The 18,783-nt window shown below is 45.0% G+C and overlaps 1 protein-coding gene across 6 annotated transcripts in view; it reads right to left on the bottom strand.

Annotated features, from left to right (window-relative positions):
- Nucleotides 1-18,783, bottom strand: part of CADPS2 (calcium dependent secretion activator 2) — a 786,809-nt gene that overhangs the window by 475,696 nt on the left and 292,330 nt on the right. For all 6 annotated transcript variants that reach the window (XM_040411689.1, XM_040411674.1, XM_040411680.1 and 3 more), the window contains exons 9-12: nt 17,447-17,513; nt 3,657-3,765; nt 2,650-2,853; nt 512-648 (exon numbers count right to left, since the gene is read on the bottom strand). In XM_040411689.1, the coding sequence (XP_040267623.1) occupies nt 512-648; nt 2,650-2,853; nt 3,657-3,765; nt 17,447-17,513 (517 nt within the window). The remainder of the gene's footprint in view (nt 1-511; nt 649-2,649; nt 2,854-3,656; nt 3,766-17,446; nt 17,514-18,783) is intronic.

Raw genomic sequence — 18,783 nt, forward strand, 5'->3', positions numbered from 1 at the left:
CCTATCCTATCTTATCCTATCCCTGCCGATCAGCTGCATGAGGAGATGACGCGCGTGCAGTGTGCACGTGCCGTCTCCTGTCTCTCTTACTGCTCACCTCTGCTTTGCCATAGACATAGCAGCAGCAGGAAGAGAGAAGGGAGACGGCACATGCACACTGTGGCGTGCCATCTCCTCATACAGCTGATCGTGGGGGTATCTGGTGTCGGACCCCGTCAATCTGATTTGATTACCTATTCTGAGGATAGGTCATCAATATAGGAAAGCTCGGAGAACCCCTTTAAATCAGTTCATGCCCAAAAGCCACATTTGTCAAAGTTGCTTCAACTATCAGTACGGCATATGGACACGTTCACACCTCAAAACAGCCTCCCATTCATTTCAAAGCTTTTTTTCTTTAATGTGTAAAAAAGAAGCATCCAGTGCTAAATAACATTTGAAGGAAGAAAAAAAAAAACACTATGAGTATGTTTTAATACATGTCATTTATTTAACCATCTTTAATACTTACCAGACAAGAATAGGAATCATTTAATCTATGTTCCAATGTTTGTTTCTGAAGTACTTTAAAGAGAGAGGCATGATCATATCTGCAGGGATTAGCAGAAATAAACTCATCCATTCCATGCCTTTGTCCACGATCTGTATCTGCAGAAAAGGAAAAACCAGCATTGTACAAAACAAAGCCAATCTAAGCACCACATGAACGCATGCACCGAAATATAGAACATTTACACTTTTTTATGCTTTAATTCAAAAACTGATCATCTACAGTTTAATTCACTGACAACTTGATGATGTGACCTTGGTGTATTTCAAAGCACTTAGCAAACATCCAGACTAAAAAGAAAACGGTCTGGGAAACATCTCTACCACATTGCACATTTTCACCCTTCCATTGTTCGGCCTGGAAATATGACTACAGCAGCACAAATAACAATATAAAAACACATTAATCAGAACCACCAATCTACTTTCCAAATGGCAAACTAGAGCAGAAATGAACATGTTAGCAAAAGGTAGGTCACTTACAGTCTTTGTTTTGTGCTATGCTTTTAATGAGACAACCCTTGGTAGAGTAATGGGAAGTGTTGCATGTAGCAAAAATGGAATTTATAACCTTCAAGCGAAAAAAGGAAAAGAAAACAGAGCAGTACATTTTGAGACTACACAAATTCTCCATATTGGTGTGTCCTAAATGTCCGTCGAAGGACCAAATGCATTGTTCTTCATAGATACATCTTTCAACGCCTTCAGACCCCGCGGGTTTATCAAAAGAGGAGTTGCACTGATTGCTTTCATTAATGGTATGTTTTGTTAAAAAACATCCATGGGAATTATCCAGCACATATAGACAGAAAAAGCTAAGAGGGTTAGTTTTCCAACAAAACATTAGCTCAGTTTGATACCAAAGTTCATATTGGGTGAGCAATCTGCTTACAATCATCTTAAAATGCCCTTTACAAAGGGGCCTCAGACTCTTTGTCCCTTAAAATTTAAATGCCTCTTTTTTTACATTAGTTATCACAAATGTACTTCTCTAAGTGTACTGTTGAGACACAGCACAGTACCAACTTAAGGTTTCTAAAGGGATGAAGACAAAGACTTATTGATCAACACCAATTATAGAATCCAGGCCCTCATAAACTCCATATTGATCTGTGGCCATGATGCTAACATAATCAGTCACATTGAGAAATTTAGCCCCAGATCATATTGATCCATGTCATGTTCAAAAGCCAACTAGATTTACAGATGGGAGAAATATTTCATTCAAGCTGAAAGATATTCTTTACATTTTTCAGCTGATATCTTTACTAATTCATATCATATGGTCTGCCCTGTCAAAGCAATAGTCAAATTCATAGAATGGTAGGTGTGTTCACTAGTATATATCAAAAATAAAACGTTACCCTTACAGAAGTTAACAGCACGGAATTACAGATTCCCACCATGTAAAAGCTCATATACTTTATAATAAAAACAAGTGAAAGCATCTTTCAATTTCCGCAGGTGCATCTATATTAAAAAACAATAAAAACAGCAAAAATTGCTGTAAATTACTTATTATATTGTTAGATACAAATATAATAATTTATAGCAAAACATATGTCTTAAAACATGAAACTGTAAAGTCCAAATATGACAGAACATATGTTTTCCATCTGCAAGAGGCACACAGGAAAAAAGACACAATATTAGCTATATAAAGTAATAAAGGCACTTATTTCATAATACATAAAAATGAAGTGCTGAACTATGTAACATGGACTAACCTACAGCGAGTAGTTTACTTTAGGGTAAAACATTACTAAGTTTATAAATCAGTAATAACACAATTAGAAGATGTTTAAAATGAAAGTTATAGGTGCCATGTTATATGTCTGAACATGAAGGGCAGCTATCGGGGGCGCAGAGGCAGGAGTTGCACCTAGAAACCAGTGTCTAGGTGAACCCAAATGCCCCTCTGCCAAATAAGAAGACACCAGTATTATAAAGGCCACACGGTACTGTAGGTGAGAGCCCTGTTATGGATTTTGCACCAAGGCCCGCGATTTTCAATTTAGTATCAGTGAATATACATTCTTAAAAGTTTGAGTTAATACAGAGACATGATACTTGCCATAATACCAGCATACAGTATCTTACTTGGTTGAGATGGCTCCATGTGAGCATTTATTCCTCTGATATTTGATTTCAGTGCGTGATTTGAAGCAATGGGCTTATAAGATTGACCTGTTGCTCTGTATATTGCTTGTACCCACAGTACTCTGTCTTGCTCATCATCACTGGCAAAGATTACTGTGTCCCCTTCTTTAACTGCATTGAAAAACCACCGACCTCCCTGGAGACCTGCCAACAAGGAACAATGAAAGAAATGTCTGCTACTGTTATTTCAACAAACACATAAACAAATTCACTGAAATAAATGAATTTCCTAACACATTTAATCCTTATTTTAAATCATTTAAAAAACAAATTAACTTTTGGTTCTTAAATCACAGACCCACGTCTGGTGCCCGTATCTCTTTGAGCACATCATGTTCATCTTGGAAGCTGCTGCAGTGGACATCCCTGAGACCTAGTTAGGTGACAGAACCTCTGGACACCAAACATGAGGTAAACCCCATCCTAGATAACAACGGATTCTGGCATTAACCCTTTCAATAACCTAATCACTTCAACAAAGAAGACCACCAAGAATGATGGCATTAACTCTTTCACTAGCATAGCCACATAAGTCACCGACATGAAAGGAGTTTTCCATGATTTAAACATATCCCCTATTTACAGGATAGGGGATAAAAGTTTGATGTGTGGGGTCTGACCTCATGCATCATAAACGTGGGGGTCCCATGTCCCCTCTTTTTAAAATAGCAATGGTCAAGCATGTACACCTGTGCTCCATTTCTTTTCTGTGGGATGACTGGAGATAGTAGAGTACAGAACCAGAGAGGGTATAAATACTCCAAACCAACAGGGGTGCTGGAATTAACCCCAATGCTGGGCCACCCAAGTTATCACGATTAACTTTTAAGTCATCTCGTGTCATCAGCAATATTCAGTATAAACTCTGAAGCTTGAACTGTGATATAAAGAATAATAAATGTTACCAAAGTAATCAAATATAGTTGACATCAGTAGCAATGCATTACCTGACTGAGGATCTGTGTAATCCACTGTGTATCCCTCCAGCTGCATCAGTTCTTGGGGTTCTGCTTTCTTTTCTCTGTAGCTACACATTGCAAATGTGTATTGGCTTACCTGTTTAAGAAGAGACACGTTAAAGGGGGTTATATTTTAACCCCTTCAGTACCGAGCCACTTTTCATGTTAGGCTACTTTCGCACTGGCGTTTTGGCTTTCCGTTTGAGAGATCCGTTCAGGGCTCTCACAAGAGGTCCAAAACGGATCAGTTCTGACCTAATGCATTCTGAATGGAAAAGGATCCGCTCAGAATGCATCAGTTTGCCTCCGTTCCGTCTCCATTCCACTTTGCAGCGTTTTGGTGTCTGTCTGACGAAACTGAGCCAAACGGATCCGTTCTGGCACACAATGTAAGTCAATGGGGACGGATCAGTTTTCTTTGACACAATCTGGCACAATAGAAAAAGATTCCGTCCTCCATTGACTTTCAATGTTGTTCAAGACGATCCGTCTTGGCTATGCTAAAGATAATACAAACAGATCCGTTCTGAACGGATGAAGACGGTTGTATTATCTGAACGGATTCGTCTGTGCAGATTCATGACGGATCCGCACCAAACACGAGTGTGAAAGTAGCCTTGAGGCCTCATGCACACGACCGTATTTTTTTGCGGTCCACAAAAACGGGTTCCGTTTTTCCGTGATCCGTGACCGGTTTTCGTCCGTGGGTCTTCCTTGATTTTTGGAGGATCCACGGACATGAAAAAAAAAGTCGTTTTGGTGTCCGCCTGGCCGTGCGGAGCCAAACGGATCCGTCCTGAATTACAATGCAAGTCAATGGGGACGGATCCGTTTGACGTTGACACAATATGGTGCAATTTCAAACGGATCCGTCCCCCATTGACTTTCAATGTAAAGTCAGGAGTTAATATACCATAGGATCGGAGTTTTCTCCAATCCGATGGTATATTTTAACTTGAAGCGTCCCCATCACCATGGGAACGCCTCTATGTTAGAATATACCGTCGGATTTGAGTTACATTGTGAAACTCAAATCCGACAGTATATTCTAATACAGAGGCGTTCCCATGGTGATGGGGACGCTTCAGGTTAGAATATACTAAAAGAACTGTGTACATGACTGCCCCCTGCTGCCTGGCAGGTGCTGCCAGGCAGCAGCCCCCCCCCTGTAGTTAACACATTGGTGGCCAGTGCGGCCGGCCCCCCCCCCTCTCCGGTAGTTAACTCATTGGTGGCCAGTGGGCCCCCCCCCCTCCCTCCCCTGTAGTTGACTCGTTAGTGGCCAGTGCGGCCGGCCCCCCTCCCTCCTCTGTAGTTAACTCGTTGGTGGCCAGTGGCCCCCCCCCTCCCTCCCCTGTAGTTAACTCGTTGGTGGCCAGTGGGCCCCCCTCCCTCCCCTGTAGTTAACTCGTTGGTGGCCAGTGGGCGCTCTCCCCTCCCTCCCCCTCATAATTAAAATCTTCCCCCCTATCATTGGTGGCAGCGGAGAGTACCGATCGGAGTCCCAGTTTAATCGCTGGGGCTCCGATCGGTAACCATGGCAACCAGGACGCTACTGCTGTCCCGGTTGCCATGGTTACTTAGCAATTTGTAGCAGCATTATACTTACCTGCGAGCTGCGATGTCTGCGTCCGGCCGGGAGCTCCTCCTACTGGTAAGTGACAGGTCTGTGCGGCGCATTGCTTAATGACCTGTCACTTACCAGTAGGAGGAGCTCCCGGCCGGACGCAGACATCGCAGCTCGCAGGTAAGTATAATGCTGCTACAAATTGCTAAGTAACCATGGCAACCGGGAGAGCAGTAGAGTCCTGGTTGCCATGGTTACCAATCGGAGCCCCAGCCCCACCGCTGCCACCAATGATAGGGGGGGGAGATTTTAATTAGGAGGGGGAGGGAGGGGAGAGGGCCCACTGGCCAGCAACGAGTTAACTACAGGGGAGGGAGCGGGGGGCCCACTGGCTACCAACGAGTTAACTACAGGGGAGGTAGGGGGGGGCCCACTGGCCACCAACGAGTTAACTACAGGGGAGGGAGGGGGGCCCACTGGCCACCAATGAGTTAACTACAGGGGAGGGAGGGGGGGCCGGCCGCACTGGCCACCAATGTGTTAACTACAGGGGGGGGGGGGGGGGTCTGTCCCCTGCTGCCTGGCAGCACCTGCCAGGCAGCAGGGGGTAGTCATGTACACAGTTCTTTTAGTATATTCTAACCTGAAGCGTCCCCATCACCATGGGAACGCCTCTGTGTTAGAATATACTGTCGGATCTGAGTTTTCACGAAGTGAAAACTCAGCTCTGAAAAAGCTTTTATGCAGACGGATCTTCGGATCAGTCTGTATTAAAGTAACCTACGGCCACGGATCACGGACACGGATGCCAATCTTGCGTGCATCCGTGTTCTTTCACGGACCCATTGACTTGAATGGGTCCGTGAACCGTTGTCCGTCAAAAAAATAGGACAGGTCTTATTTTTTTGAAGGACAGGATACACGGATCACGATCTCGGCTGCAAAACTGTGCATTTTCAGATTTTTCCACTGACCCATTGAAAAAAAAACGGAAAACGGCACAACGGTCGTGTGCATGAGGCCTAAATCCCAGGCCGATTTTTGCTAATCTGACATGTGTCACTTTATGTGGTAATGACTTTGGAAAACTTTTACATATCCAAGCCATTCTGAGATTGTTTTCTAGTGACACATTGTACTTCATGACAGTGGTAAAATTTAAGTCGACATATTTCACCTTTCTTTAGAAAATAATCAAAAATTTACCAACAATTTTAAAAAATTCACAATTTTCTAAATTTTAATTTTTCTTTTTAAAACAGATAGTAATTCCTCATGAAATAGTTATCAATAAACATTCCCCATTTGTCTGCATTATGTTGGCATCATTTTGTAAATGTAATTTTATTTTTTTAGGACGTTAGAAGGCTTAGAAGTCATTTTTAAAATTTTCAACAAAATTTCCAAAACCATTTTTTGTAAGCATCAATTCAGTTATAAAGTGATTTTGAGGGGCTTAAGTGATGGAAACCACCCATAAATGACCCCATTTTAAAAGCTACACCCCTCAAATTATTCAAAACAGATGTTACAAACTTTGTTAAACCTTGAGGTATTCCACAAGACTTAAAGGAAGTCAAGGGTGAAATTGTTGTGTATAGATGGAGGGCACACAAAATATCTGGGGCAATGTGGACTGAAAAATAAATATTTATTAATATATATAAAACCTATTTATATATAGATAGATAAAAAGTCAGCAATCCATACTATAAAGGATAAATATTAAAACCAGAGTCATATATCTGCAGAATAAATATGATACTTTAATAGTTGGTCAATGTCAAATAATTGCACTTGGTTATAAGTGAACAGATCGTACACAGCAAGGACCAACAAGGAGCCATTTTATCAAAGCTATACAATAAGGATTCATCGTTTACAAGTGACTTTGGCCGATTTTGTTCTCTTCCGGCACCAGCTTTATCGGAGACTACTAGTACTAGTATCATCACACAGCTGATGGATTGAGTCACGTGATTCACTTTAACACACGTGGGACGCCACGTAGTGAGAGTAGAACGTGACTCCACGCTGAGGCTACTTTCACACTTGCGGCAGGACGGATCCGACAGGCTGTTCACCATGTCGGATCCGTCCTTCCGCTATTTCGCCGTGCCACCGCTCCGTCCCCATCGACTGGGACGGGGGCGGAGCTCCGGCGCAGCACGGCGGTGCATGGTGAAAGCCTCCAGATTAAAAAGTCCTGCATGTCCGACTTTTTAGTCCGGCGGCTTTCGCCGTGCTGTGCTGGAGCTCCGCCCCATCCCCATTATAGTCAATGGGGACAGAGCGGTGGTCCGGCGGCACGGCGAAATAGCGGAAGGACGGATCCGACATGGTGAACAGCCTGTCGGATCCGTCCTGCCGCAAGTGTGAAAGTACCCTGAAAGATCCAACGCCGACTCCTCAGTCCCGCAGTGAAACTCCAATTGTGCAGCCACAACACCCATCGGACCGGTAATGTACACAAAAAATATCTGTGTGTATGTGTCCACATTATAACAAGTTTGGGTGTGAAAAGTGAACCACGGAGTGCTGTTAAAATTGTGAGGAAAACACGTGCTATCATTTGAGATCTTGAAGAGGTGTGGATCTGCTGAGCAGGACATTTTCTTTACAGATACGCTGCTTTATATGAACGATCTGTTCACTTATAACCAAGTGCAATTATTTGACATTGACCAACTATTGAAGTATAATATTTATTCTGCAGATATACGACTCTGGTTTTAATATTTATCCTTTATGGTATAGATTGCTGACTTTTTATCTATGTATAAATAGGTTTTATATATATTAATAAATATTTATTGTTCAGTCCACATTGCCCCAAATATTTTGTGTGCCCTCCATCTATACACAACAATTCAATCTTCTTGCTACAACCTGGGGTGGGTTGTGGAGTGAGCACCTATACATATCCACTCACCAAGTGTAGCCACTACTACTTCTTACTACACTGCTCAAAAAAATAAAGGGAACACTTAAACAACACAATGTAACTCCAAGTCAATCACACTTCTGTGAACTCAAACTGTCCAATTAGGAAGCAACACTGAGTGACAATCAATTTCACATGCTGTTGTGCAAATGGGATAGACAACAGGTGGAAATTATAGGCAATTAGCAAGACACCCCCAATAAAGGAATGGTTCTGCAGGTGGTGATCACAGACCACTTCTCAGTTCCTATGCTTCCTGGCTGATGTTTTGGTCACTTTTGAATGCTGGCGGTGCTTTCACTCTAGTGGTAGCATGAGACGGAGTCTACAACCCACACAAGTGGCTCAGGTAGTGCAGCTTATCCAGGATGGCACATCAATGCGAGCTGTGGCAAGAAGGTTTGCTGTGTCTGTCAGCGTAGTGTCCAGAGCATGGAGGCGCTACCAGGAGTCAGGCCAGTACATCAGGAGATGTGGAGAAGGCCGTAGGAGGGCAACAACCCAGCAGCAGGACCGCTACCTCTGCCTTTGTGCAAGGAGGAACAGGAGGAGCACTGCCAGAGCCCTGCAAAATGACCTCCAGCAGGCCACAAATGTGCATGTGTCTGCTCAAACGGTCAGAAACAGACTCCATGAGGGTGATATGAGGGCCCGACGTCCACAGGTGGGGGTTGCGCTTACAGCCCAACACCGTGCAGGATGTTTGGCATTTGCAGAGAACACCAAGATTGGCAAATTCGCCACTGGCGCCCTGTGCTCTTCACAGATGAAAGCAGGTTCACACTGAGCACATGTGACAGACGTGACAGAGTCTGGAGACGCCGTGGAGAACGTTCTGCTGCCTGCAACATCCTCCAGCAATGCCAGCATGACCGTTTTGGCATTGGGTCAGTAATGGTGTGGGGTGGTGTAAAGGGGGAGTATTAATCACCAATATTTATGCAAATATCGATAATTAATATTCCTAAATGGGAGGAGCCATCTAGTGATAACTCCACCCATTTATGCCTTTATATAATAATAACAATAATACCTTCGCTATACTTTACACTATTCACTATGCTAGCTGCATGCGCCTTACTAAACTAACTATCGCCAATAACCACACGCCACACAGATAGTTATAAACCAAACACAGTATTTATTTCTAACAATACACTACGCACGCAATACTAACAATACAGCACTAAATATACAATCCTAAACTACACTACACAGCACAATCCCAAATTCCACCCCACACACTATCTATATAATACAATAATACATTTACATACACACAAATATCAGCAACCCACCCGCCTGACTAATCACTGTCCCTAAGGGGTACAAGGAGTTAAACACAATGGTGGCTCTGCAGGGGTTATTACCTGCAGGCCAAGGGACACAGGGTTATGAGTTATCAGGACAGTGGTAGCAGGGATCAGGCATTGAAGAGGTTAATGGACAGGACTCTGCAGGGACAGGGCAATGCAGAGGTTAATGTTCTGCAGGGATTTATTCACCCACTATATGTCACAGTCTAATATTTGCTTATAATTATATATATCTATATCAATGGAATAGATATATATATTTATAGCAGCACACAACAATATAAGTAACAATACACTATTACGGTACTAACTACACTAACACATTCCCATATTCCACCCATAAACTAACTAGACAATTCACACATACAAGTATATTAACAATCCACCCCACCTGACTATACACTGTCCCTACGGGGTATGACGAAGGGTTATAAGGATTTGTTTGCAGAGCAGAAGCATGCTCTACAAAGGAACCAAGGTAGGGAAACAGGGGTTATTCAGGGTTCAGGGGTCTATGGGGAGTGAACCAGAGGAGAGCAGGCACATAGGGAACCAGGGGTAACCAGGGGAGATCAGGGGTAACCAGGGGAGACCAGGGGTGTCTGTACTCACAGCAAGGGTAAGGGGTTACAGGATCAGGGGTACAACAGGGGAATACAATAAGGCAAGGGTTTGGGGGATCAAGGGTTTGGGGGATCAGGGTGTCCAGTAACACGGCAAGGGTAAGGGGTTACAGGACCAGGGGTGATATGTGAGGGGTAGGTAGGGGCTACACAGGTACTTAGGCCTTATCCAGGTGGTCATCATGAAGCTGCTCTCTCCCCTGCGTCTCTGAATCTAGTCTGGTTCCAAGAGGGCGCACCTCTGGCCGGTTCGGGGTTTTATAGCCCAAAAGCAACCCCTCCTCCTTCCTCAGGGATGTGACATCATAGTGTCACTGTGACGTATGCCTGCCTACAATCCCCAGAGTCCCCCCCCCCCCCTAGTCCCAAAGATGCTGGGAGTAGTGGGATGGAGTTTTAGCCATGGGCAGAGGTGTGGAAAACAGGTTCTCTGATTAGAAGGTCCCCTCACAAATGGTGCCAAAGCGTCTGATTGCTTTGGGCCTGAACAAAAGGGGACTAGATGCTAATCAGCTGTTATCCTACAGGCTATAACAACTCTGTAGATAACAGTTGGAATTGCATATATGCATATATATATCCACAGATGCTTGGGGGCTCATCTATAAACACATACAAAACCGGGGGTATGAATGGGCAGAAATAAGCCCACATACATACTGTCATGCTGACATAAGTGTATATACATAGACACGTGTGCAAATACATACACACATATCTATATATACACACATCCTTGCATATATCTGGGGCATCCAGGGGACATATATAAGGGGGCACATATATATAATAATATAAGGGGGATTATAAGGGGGCACAGCTTCCAGGGACCACATATTTCCCACAGGGGCCACCATGAGCCCCTGGGGATCACCATGGGCATCACCCCATGATGCGGTGGTTAATGTATGCATATATATACCATACATGCCCGCACGTGTTTGCAGGCATGCATGGATATATATGCACACGTCTCAACCGTTCCTCAACAGGTGGCATTTCTTTGGAGGGCCGCACAGCCCTCCATGTGCTCGCCAGAGGTAGCCTGACTGCCATTAGGTACCGAGATGAGATCCTCAGACCCCTTGTGAGACCATATGCTGGTGCGGTTGGCCCTGGGTTCCTCCTAATGCAAGACAATGCTAGACCTCATGTGGCTGGAGTGTGTCAGCAGTTCCTGCAAGACGAAGGCATTGATGCTATGGACTGGCCTGCCCATTCCCCAGACCTGAATCCAATTGAGCACATCTGGGACATCATGTCTCGCTCTATCCACCAACGTCACGTTGCACCACAGACTGTCCAGGAGTTGGCAGATGCTTTAGTCCAGGTCTGGGAGGAGATCCCTCAGGAGACCGTCTGCCACCTCATCAAGAGCATGCACAGGCGTTGTAGGGAGGTCATACAGGCACGTGGAGGCCACACACACTACTGAGCCTCATGTTGACTTGTTTTAAGGACATTACATCAAAGTTGGATCAACCTGTAGTGTGTTTTTCCACTTTAATTTTGAGTGTGACTCCAAATCCAGACCTCCATGGGTTAAAAAATTTGATTTCCATTTTTTTATTTTTGTGTGATTTTGTTGTCAGCACATTCAACTATGTAAAGAACAAAGTATTTCAGAAGAATATTTAATTAACTCAGATCTAGGATGTGTTATTTTTGTGTTCCATTTATTTTTTGGAGCAGTGTATATAAGTCAAGGCTTAACAGCAAAATAAACGTCAATTGTGAGGAATATGGATTAATATTTACTGTCAGCAATGTTCTCACCCCCCCATTTGCTGACAGATAGCAGAGGTAGTGAACTCCACAGGAGGACCCTGCTTCAAAGCCCCAGCCATATGGCAGAGAATTCCTAGCAGGCCACATTTATTTACATTTCACACCTCCAGTCAGACAGCCCGGATCCTGCAGGAAAACCCCCAGCAGGAAGTATCAGCCCTTGACAGGATCAATGATACCTTCCAGACTTGTTGGCACCTACATGTCATAAGGAATTATGAATCGTCCGGCCATCGCAGGCGCAAACCGGATACATATTTGTGTCCCGGTGGCCACGATGTACATGCCCATGCTCCGTTTGATGGGGGGATGCCAGGGAAAGGAGATATCCATATTTCCCCACAGAAACCAAATAACAGTACCATGTTTGGACTCTAGTTGTAGCCGGAACCCAGGCGGATTAATTGAGCCCGGAACCATCTTCCTGTGACATTCTGGTCTGGGGCTATGCGCCCTAAGGCGTTTATGGGTCATTTGCTGGCAGCACCAGAGTAGGAGGGGTGGACCCTACCCATAGGCGGGGAGGGGAGCGGCCGGCTACAGGTCATAAGCCCATACAAGCCAGAGGGCGGGGTATTTCTCTGAAGAAGGGTCACATCGTGTAATGTGTTTAGGGGGACCCAGGAACTAGCTGAGATCACTGCCCTTCATGTGACTACAGCAAAGAACACACCACAACCGAAAGGAACTTTCATCTTACCGGGTAACTGACTTTTGCTCTGCTTAACCCCGTTGTACCCATATAACCTGTATCTGTAACCTCAGACCACTGTATATATTCTCTGTGTATATTGTGTTATATCTAGTGTGCCCTTACGGCGATTAAATATATAATTTAATCTTGTGCTATCTTGTATCTCGATCACGAATCCCCACGTCCGTGTTTTGGCCTAGTTATAAGCTACCGCGGGTTGGTTTCTCACCCTATAAAATCCCGTTAGCGGACCGGGCTTATATTAAACGAGAAGCTGGTGGCAGATACCTGGGCTGAGACAGCGCTGTTTTCACACTGCAGCAGTGAAAAGGCTCTCTCAGCTTGTTGCCTCTCTGCCCGCGTGGACAGAAGGTGTGTGTGTAATCTGTACCGAGCTTGGCGTAGGTGACGTCAAGCGGGCGCGAGGTGTGGTATTCGTCACATCAATTATTACTACTCTGATTCTGCAGTTTACAGAAATACCCCATATGTGGTGGTAAACTGCCCTATGGGCACGTGGCAGTGGTCAGAGGGAAAGGAGCGCCATATGGATTTTGAAAGCAGATTTTGCTAGAATGGTTTTTAGGCACCATTTTGTATTTAAAGAGACCCGACGTACCCCTACAGTGGAAACCCTCAAAAAGTTACCCCATTTTGGAAACTACACGCTTTAAAGAAGCATTTTACAGAATTTGGAAACACTTGGCTGTGAAAATGAAAAGTTTCATTTCTTCCAAGAATAAGCTGCTTTAGCCCAAATTTTTCATTTTCACAAGGGGTAACAGGAAAAAAAGCACCCCATAATTTGTTACCCATTTTCGCCTAAATACAGCAACACCCCATATGTGGTGATAAACTGCTGTAGGGGGTTCATTGCAGGACTCAGAACTGAAGGAACGCCATATGGCTTTTGCAGCACAGATTTTGAAGGATTGGTTTACGGGTGCCATTGGTTTTTATTTTTTAAAGGGAATCTGTCACTAGCAATTTACCCCAATTTTTTTTTCATGAATCCATGTTTAACAGAGTACCTTTTTTCCATCGGTCTTGTTCTTTTGATTGTCCGTCTTGTCATTTCTTCATAAAATCGATTCTTATGATGTGTAAATGACGCTGTAAGGAGCCCAGAGGGGCGTTCTTCTTTCTCCACGGTGCCCAGGAACGCCCCTCTGAAGTGCCGTGCCCGCCTAAATTTGAAATCTAATAACGCCTCCAAGTTCATCTAAATCGCCTCCCAGAGGCGCGGCTAAGTGCTCAACACCCCCCCTCCTCAGCGCCGCGCTCTGCGGCAAACACCCCGAACCTCCTCTCGCCGGCGGCGCTGAGGAGTGGGCGTTGTTGAGCACTTAGCCGCGCCTCTGGGAGGCGATTTAGATGAACTTGGAGGCGTTATTAGATTTCAAATTTAGGCGGGCACGGCACTTCAGAGGGGCGTTCCTGGGCACCGTGGAGAAAGAAGAACGCCCCTCTGGGCTCCTTACAGCGTCATTTACACATCATAAGAATCGATTTTTTGAAGAAATGACAAGACGGACAATCAAAAGAACAAGACCGATGGAAAAAAGGTACTCTGTTAAACATGGATTCATGAAAAAAAAATTGGGGTAAATTGCTAGTGACAGATTCCCTTTAAGTGATTGTCTTAGGTAGGGTCTCAGTTTTTGCGTGATGAGGTGATGTTTCCATTGGTACCATTTTGGGGTACATAAGACTTTTTGATCGCTTTTTGTGAGGCAAGGTGACAAAACATATATTATTTTTTTTACAGCGTTCACCTGAGGGAGCATATAATATGATATTTCTATAGAGCAGGTTGTTACGGAAACGGCAATACCCAATATGTCTATAATGTTTAGTTTAGTTTACCATTTCGGGGTACATACCGTACTTTTCGCCCCATAAGACGCACATTTTCCCCCCAAAAAATGGTGGGGAAATGCCCCTGCGTCTTATGGGGCGAATGCTGACAGTTTAACATCGCTGGATGCGATGTACGAGCGAACGGGGGCCGGGGGAGGGACTGGGAGGAGGAGCTGGAGGCCGGGAAAAGCAATGGGGCGGTGCAGTCAGTGTACTATAGCCCCGCCGCTCCGGTATAGTAATATAAAATGTCTTATTCAATTAAAATTTATTACATATGCCCCCTCACTCCTAAATTCCTAATAGTACCTTACATCCTATTCCTAATAGGTTCTGTACAATGCCGGCAGGCAGGCCGGGCGGGCGGCATCGTAACTCCCTGATGTCACGTGCCTGCGCCGCCTACTTCATGAATGTAGCAGGCGGCGCAGGCAAGTGACGTCAGTGAGTGACGCGCCGGCCGCCCGGCCTGCCTCCCGGCATTGTACAAAACCTATTAGGAATAGGATGTAAGGTACTATTAGGAATTTAGGAGTGAGGGGGCATATGTAATACATTTTAATTGAATAAGACATTTTATATTTGTATACTGGGGGGGCGGCGCTGATCCGTGGATGGCACAGTTAAGGGGTGGGGGGGTCTGTGGATGGCACTGTTATGGGGTGGGGGGTCTGTGGATGGCACATATATAACAGTGCCAGCCACAGATCCCCCCTGTAACAGTGCCAGCCACAGATCCCCCCTGTAACAGTGCCAGCCACAGATCCCCCCTGTAACAGTGCCAGCCACAGATCCCCCCTGTAACAGTGCCAGCCACAGATCCCCCCTGTAACAGTGCCAGCCACAGATCCCCCCTGTAACAGTGCCAGCCACAGATCCCCCCTGTAACAGTGCCAGCCACAGATCCCCCCTGTAACAGTGCCAGCCACAGATCCCCCCTGTAACAGTGCCAGCCACAGATCCCCCCTGTAACAGTGCCAGCCACAGATCCCCCCCCGTAACAGTGCCAGCCACAGATCCCCCCCCGTAACAGTGCCAGCCACAGATCCCCCCCCCGTAACAGTGCCAGCCACAGATCCCCCCTGTAACAGTGCCAGCCACAGATCCCCCCCTGTAACAGTGCCAGCCACAGATCCCCCCCCCGTAACAGTGCCAGCCACAGATCCCCCCCCGTAACAGTGCCAGCCACAGATCCCCCCTGTAACAGTGCCAGCCACAGATCCCCCCTGTAACAGTGCCAGCCACAGATCCCCCCCGTAACAGTGCCAGCCACAGATCCCCCCCCGTAACAGTGCCAGCCACAGATCCCCCCTGTAACAGTGCCAGCCACAGATCCCCCCCTGTAACAGTGCCAGCCACAGATCCCCCCCCTTGTAACAGTGCCAGCCACAGATCCCCCCTGTAACAGTGCCAGCCACAGATCCCCCCCTGTAACAGTGTCCGTCATCCACAGATCCCCCCTGTAACAGTGTCCATCATCCACAGATCCCTCCCTGTAACAGTGTCCGTCATCCACAGATCCCCCCTGTAACAGTGTCCGTCATCCACAGATCCCCCCTGTAACAGTGTCCGTCATCCACAGATCCCCCCCATAACAGTGTCCGTCATCCACAGATCCCCCCATAAGTGTCCTTCACAGATCCCCAGTAATAGTGCCATCCACAGACCACCATTAGTTCCAAATCCACCAAAAGCACACCTTTTGGTTAAAAATATTTTTTTTCTTATTTTCCCCCCCAAAAACCTAGGTGCGTCTTATGGGCCGATGCGTCTTATAGGGCGAAAAATACGGTAAGTCTTTTTGATCGCTTGGAATTACACTTTTTGTAAGGCAAGGTCAACAAAATGGTTTTGGCATAGTCTTTTAAAAAAAATTTTTTACAGCATTCACCTGAGGGGGAAAATAATGTGATATTTTTATAGAGCAGGTTGTTACGGACACGACAATACCTAATATGTCTATAATTTTTATTATTGTTAAGTTTTACACAGTGAAAGCCTTTTTGAACAGAATAAAATCTTGTTTTCGTGTTGCCATTTTCTGAGAGCCATATTATTTTTTGGGGGCAATTGTCTTAGGTAGGGGCTCATTTTTTGCAGGATGAGATGAAGGCTTGATTGGTACCCTTTTGGGCTAAATACATCTTTTTGATCAATTGGTATTACACTTTTTACAAAATGGCTGTTTTAGAACGGTTTTTATTTTTTACGGCGTTCACCTGACGGGGTGAATCATGTGATATTTTTATAGAGCCGTTCGATACAGATGCAGCGATACCCAATATGTCTACTTTTCTCTTTTTCCCTTTTTTTTGTACAATTTTTTTTTTTACTTTACTTTGGGAAAAGGACGATAAATTATTTTTTTTACTTGAAACTTTAAAAAAAATTTTACATTTTACAAATTTTATTACTTCTTTTTTCACTAAATTTTTTGTCCCACTCTGGAAATTCAACTTTTGGGGGTCTGATCCCCTTTACAATGCATTACAATACTTCCGTATTGTAATGCATTGGCTGTAAGTGTATTACTCACTGCAATACACTTACAGCTTCCTGCCTGTAAGATCCAGGGGGCTGGATCTCACAGGCTGATACGGATGGCAGCAACGATGCCCAAGGAAGTCATCGGGCTGCCATCCAAGCCATCAGGTCCCCGTCACAGCAGCGCGGGGACCCGATGGACACCCCGCACCCGGCAGGATACTGCATGTGCCGTGGTCAGCGCTGACCGCGGCACTGCAAGGGTTAATGCTCCGGCATCTGTGTTTTCACCACTGGCGGCGCATAAAGCAGGGGTCCGGCTCCCTGCAGCTGATCGGGCAGGCGCAGCTCCTGGGATTTGTGACCCTGTTTCCAGTGCCATACATGTAAGGCGCTGGTATCCTACGGGTTAAGAGCTTCCAATTTAAGCAAACAGCATAAAAACAAAACATCCTATTCACCATAGGTTAAAACTATTAAAAATGTAATACATTATACAAACCTGAACAAGGACAAAGTAACGTTTCTTCCATCTTTTCCACACCTTTTGACCCACAGCATATAAATACCTAGGAATAAGGGCATAAGGGAGGAGAAAGCAACAGTTACAATGTGTATATCTCTTATATATATAAAAAAAAGAGTTTCTGTCTGTCTGTCTGTTCTTTATGCGCGACCAAACGACTGAACAGATCTTCACCAAATTTGGCACACAGGTACATCAGATGTCTGGGAAGATTTTAGACTGGGTATCAGCTCTCTAAGACGTACCGTTCCTGAGATTTTCCCCAAAAATGACCTGCATTAGCCAAAACAAGCCTGCAAGTCTCTCTCTTGAAATCACAACTGCCATACACACAGTTTTACTCCAGGTTTCTATAACAACCCAGCCATTTTTCTTCACTGCTGTAGGTCAGTTTTAGGCTAGGGCTACAGGACGATAAGTCGCACGACACATAGGGCACAGCTACACTGCTACATGCATCCATCTTGGATGGATTTTTTGCGACTGTCATGTCGCAGTCACAGCATGCTGCAGTGCGATACCATAGCCTATCATTATAAAAGTTGTCGAAACAAAATGTTGCGCGACACATGTTGTTGTGAAGACCTAGCATTAAAGGGACAGGGCGCTATGGAAGTCACTGTTAAAGGGGAAGACACTGTGGAGGTCACTGTTAAAGGGGCAGGCACTGTAAAGGTCACTTTTAAAGGGGCAGGCGCTGTGGAGGTCACTGTTAAGGGGGAGGGCCCCTGAGGAGGTCACTGTCAAGGCAGTAGGGTGCTGTGAAAGGTCAAAGTTAAGGGAAGGGTTGCTGTGAAGGTCGCATTTTAAAGTGGTGGGGCACTGTGGGGGGGGTCAATGTTAAGGGGTGGGGGACTGTGGAGTTCACTGTTAAAGGGGCAGGGTGTTGTAGAGGTCACTGTTATGGGGGATACTGTCGATATCTTTTAACGACACACAAACATTAAATGAAATAAATGAAATATACCCGTGCGAAGCCGGGTCCTTCTGCTAAATATACAGTTGCAAGAAAAAGTATGTGAACCCTTTGGAATGATATGGATTTCTGAACAAATTGGTCATAAAATATGATCTGATCTTCATCTAAGTCACAACAATAGACAATGACAGTCTGCTTAAACTAATAACACACAAATAATTAAATGTTACCATGTTTTTATTGAACACACCATGTAAACATTCACAGTGCAGGTGGAAAAAGTATGTGAACCCTTGGATTTAATAACTGGTTAAACCTCCTTTGGCAGCAATAACTTCAACCAAACGTTTCGTGTAGTTCCAGATCAGACGTGCACAGCGGTCAGGAGTAATTC

This window comes from Bufo bufo, chromosome 1 (assembly GCF_905171765.1).
Source record: "Bufo bufo chromosome 1, aBufBuf1.1, whole genome shotgun sequence".
Taxonomy (NCBI): Eukaryota; Metazoa; Chordata; class Amphibia; order Anura; family Bufonidae; genus Bufo; species Bufo bufo.